Genomic DNA, 8,149 nt, shown 5'->3' with positions numbered 1-8,149 from the left:
TATTGGCAAAGACTTATCATTCTAAAGGTATATATACCAATACAAGGAGATATGGGGTACCGTATACACAGGGGTTGATCCATCAATTTTTAAGAGGAGTTAATTCAAACCCAGTATAAAGGGGGTGTTTCCAATCATATCTCCCCATCAGAAGCATTGATCGTCAGAAAGGGGGGCACAGAAACCCCTGTCCCCCGGTTCAACCAATGATACACTTCAGTCAAACAGCAATCCAACACAACCATGGGACATCTATTTATGTCAATGTATATGCTTGTTTTACTGGATCAGACTCTCTGGCAATCTAAGTGTTTATAACAGTATTTTAAATATTCCAAAACCATTTTGCAATACAATTTTTATTAATTCATTCTGGTCCAGTTCATGTTTCACTTACATGCTTAAGTTCAACTCTAAATCCAATACAATGTGCTCCATAAATGTTATGATATGCCGATTGCATTAATACTTACAAATGTAATGAATTCACATATTTTTACTAGAAATATGAGAGCATCAAATGACAAATGAAAAACGACCTCTTTGTTTCCTTTTTGTTTTATTTTATGCAATTATTTCTTACCTGTGTTTTTATCTTCTGGACGAATATTTAGGAGAAAGCACAGGAATAAACGGAAAACAATTAAACAGATATTTGACAATTGAGCACAAGAAGCTAAAGAATATTTCAATATTTTTACACTTCGAGAACAAAATTTTAACTCTTCAAACCATTTACATCCTGGTATTTATGATGAGTTTATTTCCAAACATTATTCGGAATGTAACAAAACACACTACATTTTTATTTGTGAGAACTAAATTTGACTGCATTTCAGTGGTACTATTTTAAACATCATTGGAATGGAACATAAATAGAAGTAAACGAATCAGTACCCTCTTTAAAAATGAAAAAATCATCGAGAATCAGAAAACGACAAATTAATGTCCATTTTTCGTATTAGAGGTAAACTTTCTAACAGTATTTACATCTTGAGTAAACACTACACTACAAGGTCGACGGCGAACCTTACGAACATCTTAAAACATTTGACTGTATAATTCTCTGATCTCTATTCAACTGTGGAGTTGCTAAACCAAGGTCACTTTTGTGTGTATAATTGTTAAAGCAGAATTGTTGTGTGTTTCGGTCTGGCGTAAAGTGTAAATACTATCTGGTTGTATGCCAGAATTCCTAATTTGTTTAACTTGGCGACAACTCCTCAAAATGTTGTGTGTACTATTTTGAGGGCTGAATTATTTCACATTTTGTCATGTCGGGGCATTTACTAGCGGACAGTTATGCTCATCGTTGAAGGCCGATCAGTGACTTTTAGCTGATTTAATCCTCGTCATTTGAACTTTTCCCCATTGATCATCAACCATATCTATTTTATAATATTTGTCTTTTCATTGTACTTAGTTTTTTCCCTTTCATATTATTGGTCTTTTATCTCCGGATCTTTGAATGTAATTTTAGTATGTTTCGTCTTTTTTTAATGTATGAATTTGTTTTTTGTTACTGCATCTTGCCCACCTGTTGTTAAACTGCATCTAAAATTTCCATGGGGAAACTTTTCTAACGCTAACCTGAATTTCTCAAGAGGTGAAGCGTTTCTTTTTTTAAATCCTTGATGTGGCTTCCATATTTTAAAGGAACTGCAATCAAAATGCTGTTCTTTTGCGCTTTCTTTAAGGTGTGTGATGTGATCTTGTAAACTATATACTTTTATTAATATAACCCTTTTTGTAAGGACACATTTTATCATGTTGTGGCTCCTGTGTCGGCCGTGCTAATGGTGGGTGAAATGTGTAATGGAATGGTTATTTTAGATTTGTAGTGAGTAAACATATCTCCCTATCACAGTGTTATGTTACTGTTTATTCACATGTCTCCAGTATCATGTTTTTTTTTCTAGATTTATCTTAACCCTCGTCATTTTCTAGTGTTTAGTCCAGTTCTTTTGATTATAGGAAAATATGTACTTTCGAATTTGTTTCAGATTTCAGTTAATGTTTTTGATATTTGAAGTGATATAAGTTTTCTCTAAAAGAGGACCGAAAGATTCAAAGGGTCATTCACTCACAATGCGGAAACGAACTGACAGTGCCATGACAAAAAGACACACCAACAGTGTATAAAACATGACATAGACAAATTAAAGACCGAACAAAACAAAAAACAACCAAAATTCGAGGGTGATCTCAGGTGCTCCAGAACTTGATTCAAATTATTGTGAAGTTTGACCTTTCTGTTTAAAAGAACGGTCGACCAATCTTGTTTGTTTTATTGCTGTGGAATTGTCAACAAAATTGTGTTTACACAAATAACATTGATCATTTAAATGCGTGTATCGAACACTTGAAAGTTGTCAAATGTTGTTTTGTTGGGTTGCTGTTTCATTGGCATATACCCAAAATCTCATTTCAATCATACCAAGTTGTAAACCCATTGAAAAGAAAATCATTGAAAATCTTAATAAATCACAAACTGTCAACACAACGATACCAAACAAGCAAGATGTAACCTTGAAAACTGAGGAAACAAAAAGTATTTCACATTAATCTAAATGAAGTTTATCCAGAAAACCAAACTTAATTTCGGAACAAAAGTATATAGTGAATAGTGTCGGTGTAAATTCAACAAATATTCCAGGTTGTGGCACACATAAGGCAGACATGTTTATCTCATTCTTCAGTCTGTTTTTGTTCATAGTCAAAGACCATAACCTAAATACTAACTTTTAAGCAGACTTATTCATCCAATTCGAATTTTCTACCATTTTTCTCATAGTCGAGGACCACAACCTTGGTGTGTCTGTACATGTTTTTCAAATATTTGTTAGGTGTATGACTTCCGTTTTCAATTCAAAATGCAGCAAAATTAAATTTCGAACATACATTTCCAAATTTAATAAAGCTAATTTTGAAATGTAGGTCTACTAAGTTGAAGCTGTATAAATTTTCCCAGAACTCTCGGCTGAATATGAGAATGATATTCTTTTTTTATAAGATTTAATATAATTGGATGTATAAAGGTCATTTTATCACAATAATGCAGATGATTTATTCCACATGTACATCAAATTTTGTAGAAAGTTATCTCCCCTGGAGACCTGAGATATGTTTCCGGATTGTTTAGTATTTTTACAAGTCTTTTTCACATTCAACTCTCCACATTCTTGCATTTGAACCACCAGACTTTTTCACATAAAACAAATAATAATTTACTGTCATATATTTGTACAAGTACCGTTAGCTCAATGCTAATACAGATCTGAAGTTTGAAAGGGTTAAAGACAGTTTGTATAAATTAAAGTCCATGTTACCAAGCACGAAGCTTTTTGTTTTAACGAAATTTGAAAATAAATTAATATAAGTCCTAGAAAACAATTTAGTTTAGAAGCATTTCCTGTGGACAATGGATGGGCCAGATTCGTCATATTCCTGTTTGCTGATCCACATCTGTTGGAAGGTGGACAATGAAGCCAAGATGGAACCACCGATCCAGACGGAGTATTTCCTCTCTGGTGGGGCAATGATTTTGATCTTCATTGTGCTTGGAGCAAGTGCTGTGATTTCCTTCTGCATTCTGTCGGCAATACCTGGGAACATGGTGGTACCACCAGACAAGACGGTGTTGGCGTACAAGTCCTTACGGATATCGACGTCACACTTCATGATACTGTTGTATGTGGTTTCATGGATACCAGCAGATTCCATACCCAAGAAGGATGGTTGGAATAGTGATTCTGGACACCTGAATCTTTCGTTACCAATGGTGATAACCTGTCCATCGGGCAATTCGTAGCTCTTTTCTAGGGAAGATGAGGAAGCGGCGGTTGACATTTCCTGTTCGAAATCAAGAGCAACATAGCACAATTTTTCCTTAATGTCTCTAACGATTTCTCTCTCGGCGGTGGTTGTGAATGAGTAACCTCTCTCGGTGAGGATTTTCATCAAGTAATCAGTAAGATCTCTACCGGCCAAGTCAAGACGGAGGATGGCGTGGGGAAGAGCGTAACCTTCGTAGATTGGTACGGTGTGTGTGACACCATCTCCAGAGTCGAGTACGATACCAGTGGTACGACCGGAAGCATACAGTGAGAGTACGGCCTGGATAGCGACGTACATGGCTGGTGCATTGAAGGTCTCGAACATGATCTGGGTCATCTTTTCCCTGTTGGCTTTGGGATTGAGTGGAGCCTCAGTCAGAAGGACTGGGTGCTCTTCTGGGGCAACACGGAGTTCGTTGTAGAAGGTGTGATGCCAGATTTTTTCCATATCGTCCCAGTTTGTGACGATACCGTGCTCAATTGGGTATTTCAGGGTGAGGATACCTCTCTTGCTCTGGGCTTCATCTCCTACGTAGGAGTCTTTCTGACCCATACCAACCATGACTCCCTGTAAACAGAAAATAGGTGTAAGTTCAACATGACGAAGTTTGCATCAATAATTTTAACAAAAACATTATGTACATCATGTATCTATAATGATCCTAATATTTTGCTTATATTTGTGAATGTCATGGAATAATCAAACTAAAAGCAGACACAAGGAAATGTGATTTGATTGCCAATAAAACAATAACTTTCGACTTAAGGCTGGAGGACGTGGAAGTAGGCAATTTGCTAAACGTCCAGTGGAAGATATTACTTGCATAGTCCGGCCGATTTACAGAAGTTTGAAGCTTTTTTTCTGTCAAAATGTATGTTTAGGCGTAAAACAAGTTGAACGTGCTGTAGTAAGAATATATGCATGTTCGTTTGTAATCTTATTCCTCGCGCCTTATCATTTTTCTTTTTTTTAATTTTTCTTTTTTTTCAAAATATATATTAAAAAATAGGGCAATCAAATAAGTTAGAGAATCTAATTATATTATACAGCACCGTAATATGATTAAATTGGTCTCCGCCATCAAAGTGTCAAGGACTAAATGATAACACCATAGAAATGTTTTATTGTCAATGAAAGAGGACAGTAGTTAACTTATTTAATATATTTCCCCAAGCCCCCGAGCCGCAATGCAAAACATGAAAACAAATTAAAGAATAATCAATTTGTCACAACTTTTCTTTCCAAGCGAGGCAATGGTCGTAATTAATTATCTATCATGTCTTGTTGTGTAGCAAAAAAATAATGTCTGAATGTTTGATTTAGAAAAGTTATCAGTTGCATAATGATATAATAGTATCAACAAAAATTCATTGATAAGTAAGAAAATGCTGATTGAGCGTAAGTAAATTTTCTCTAGTAGGATAACACGTGCATTCGAAAATTCATCATCTAATCATAGCCGCATGATATCTAAATTATCAATTATCTCATCATAAAACATTAAAATAACAAAAAGAAATTTGGAATGTTAATCATCCAATAATCTGTTCAGTTCAAATGTCAAAACTGCACATTACAAAAATTTGAAATACTTTCATGACCTCATGGTAGGAGCAGATGGGATAGCCATATTTGGTAATGAAGTTTGCGTCGTTTGGAATGTTGCAGTCATCATCGCCTTTGGGTGTGGGCAACACACGTGGTTAGGGTATCAAATTCAAGGCTAATTAGACAAAGCGCCTGATAATTGCCTTTTGCTTTTAAAATGTTTTATATCATTAAAAAATATTTACAGAGAGAAGACTCGATAGATGTATAAATTACTTAATTAACACATCGTTTGATGTGTCATGCATAATTTTTAAATACAAAGAATGTGTAGAATATGGTCCATTTCTCATAAATGACACGAATGAATAATACGAGTTAATTATACATGTAGTTTAAAATCTACAAAACATAATTTACCAAGTTGTCTTTGAATTTTTTATTAAGTTTTTATCATTATGTACACTCTGTCGTGTCAACTTATTCAACATTTACTTGATATTTACTATACTAGTAATTAGAAACTTTGAAAAGTCAACTTAAACATAATTGCGAAAAACATACAAATGTAAAAAGTAGAAAAAGTCAACTTTGAAATATTGCTGTTCTTTCATATAAATATAAAGTCAAAAGAAAACTGACCTGATGTCTTGGTCTTCCAACGATGGAGGGAAACACGGCTCTTGGAGCATCATCTCCGGCGAAACCAGCTTTGCACATTCCTGATCCATTGTCTACTACCAAAGCGGCTACTTCGTCGTCACACATGATGTCTGTTTTATAAAGTTATACTAAACGCTAAAGAGGAGTATCTCACCCTGACTTCTACAACAAACTGGTGAAGTGTCTTACTCACACGCGCTTTTATGCAACGCGATCAAAGCTTTCCAAGAAACTACTACGATTAATTGACTGCGTTTGCCATATTTGGAAATCCCGTACTGGCAAAGTTTTGCCGAAGTCGCTCGACGATTTCCGTTTTTGATCGGAAGTTCCGAAGATGCATGTGTTAGCCACATATGGCAGGCATCACTTCCGATCATTGGCGTTCGGGTTTCCAGGCAAACAAAGATGGAGTTACTTTTTTCAAAAATGAAAAGACAGAACCCACTTAGTTTTGATATTTTGTGTAGAGAAAAGATATTTTATTACCTCACAAAGTGCGAAGATTGTCAACATATACATTGGAATTAAAATGTGAATACATAAAGGTATTGCAATTGTTTTATTTTATCAGGATGTTGAAATGAAAAGAAATCGTATGCCGCTATGGAGGCTGACATGTTTGTTTACATTGTAAACCCCATTTTTGGACGCGAGTAATAGTGATAGGCGAATGAACAAGTAATACCTTTCAAATTTGTCATGTTTTTAAAAAAGATAAAAGAAAGTTTATTTTTCAAATTTTTAAAATAAAATCTATTCAGATTAACATTAATTATTAAAGCTTTTTAAATCAATACCTGCACGTTAAGAAAACGTACCGCGAGAGGAAAAAGGGGGATGTTTTTGAACATTTCTGAAGTAAGATGGTCTGATTGTTCTAGGGATCAACAAAACTGAAAAATCATATATGTTAGTTGCATGTACGTTAATGAGCAATTGACGACAGGACAAATGCACTCTGTTCGTAACCGAATGCTGCACGTAATGAAAAGTAAAGGGGGAGGGGTTGGATTCAGTATATTCTGAGGTTCTAAGTTCACAACTCTTTCACATTAAAATATCTTCACTAAATTTGAGTTTATTTACATGTATTTGTTGTTTTTATTCTGAAAAATACTGACATCTTTTTTGTCTTTAATCACTGATTGGAAACTTTAAAAATATGCATGTTGGATGGAGAGTTGTCTCGTTGGTACTCTTACCGCATCTTCTTATATCTATGTATTCAGTTTGCTGTGAATTTTTTTTTTTTCAATATCTTTCAGAGTACTGTTAGATACGGAAGCCGTAAGGGGACACACAAAACATTAGAAAATATTTTTTTTAATTCGAGATCACGATAAAACATTACCGTTTTACCGAGATCTCGATAAAAAATATATCGTTATCTCGATAAAACGAAATTGTTATATCGAGATCTCGATAAAAAATATATCGTTATCTCGAGAAAACGAAACTGTTATATCGAGATCTCGGATTATTAAATCGTTATCTCGGTTTAATATATCGAGATCTCGGATTATTATATCGTTATTTCGAGAAAACGAAACTTTAATATATCGTTATCTCGAGAAAACGAAACTGTTATATCGAGATCTCGGATTATTAAATCGTTATCTCGGTTTAATATATCGAGATCTCGATAAAAAAATATATCGTTATCTCGAGAAAACGAAACTGTTATATCGAGATCTCGGATTATTATATCGTTATCTCGAGAAAACGAAACTTTAATATATCGTTATCTCGAGAAAACGAAACTGTTATATCGAGATCTCGGATTATTATATCGTTATCTCGAGAAAACGAAACTGTTATATCGAGATCTCGGATTGTTATATCGTTATCTCGGATTATTTAATTGCTTCTTATCACGTGTCAACTTATTACACAATGGTGACAGTCAACACGGCGGAAAGAGTAAGCATGATTTGTGTGTTTTAAAGCTTGTTTTATATATGATGTTATGGTGATGTGTCACTATTATAGGTGCATTTAGCTGGGAATATATGATATGCGTAAGAAATCTGTATGGCAATATCTGAATAAATCAATTGAACAAATTCGTCAATTAGTGAATGTTTACAGTATAAACAAA

The 8,149-nt window shown here is 34.4% G+C and overlaps 1 protein-coding gene across 1 annotated transcript; it reads right to left on the bottom strand.

Annotated features, from left to right (window-relative positions):
• Positions 1 to 2,998: 2,998 nt before the first annotated feature.
• Positions 2,999 to 6,327, bottom strand: LOC143063275 (actin, adductor muscle). The gene is made up of 2 exons (XM_076235323.1): positions 6,028 to 6,327; positions 2,999 to 4,404 (listed from the first exon to the last, which is right to left on the bottom strand). Exons 1-2 carry the CDS (start codon positions 6,151 to 6,153, stop codon positions 3,400 to 3,402), a joined length of 1,131 nt encoding a protein of 376 aa, XP_076091438.1. The 5' UTR covers positions 6,154 to 6,327; the 3' UTR covers positions 2,999 to 3,399.
• Positions 6,328 to 8,149: the final 1,822 nt, after the last annotated feature.

The sequence above is a fragment of the Mytilus galloprovincialis genome, chromosome 2, assembly GCF_965363235.1.
Source record: "Mytilus galloprovincialis chromosome 2, xbMytGall1.hap1.1, whole genome shotgun sequence".
Taxonomy (NCBI): domain Eukaryota; kingdom Metazoa; phylum Mollusca; class Bivalvia; order Mytilida; family Mytilidae; genus Mytilus; species Mytilus galloprovincialis.
Note: the sequence above shows the minus strand (reverse complement) of the source record. Positions and strands in the feature narration are given on the sequence as shown.

Bases quoted from the DNA above. Each gene is read 5' to 3' on its own strand.
- LOC143063275 (XM_076235323.1), bottom strand. From the start codon at position 6,153: ATGTGTGACGACGAAGTAGCCGCTTTGGTAGTAGACAATGGATCAGGA. The intron at 4,405-6,027 runs GTCAGTTTTCTT...TTCTGTTTACAG, and splicing joins TTGGAAGACCAAGACATCAG to GGAGTCATGGTTGGTATGGG.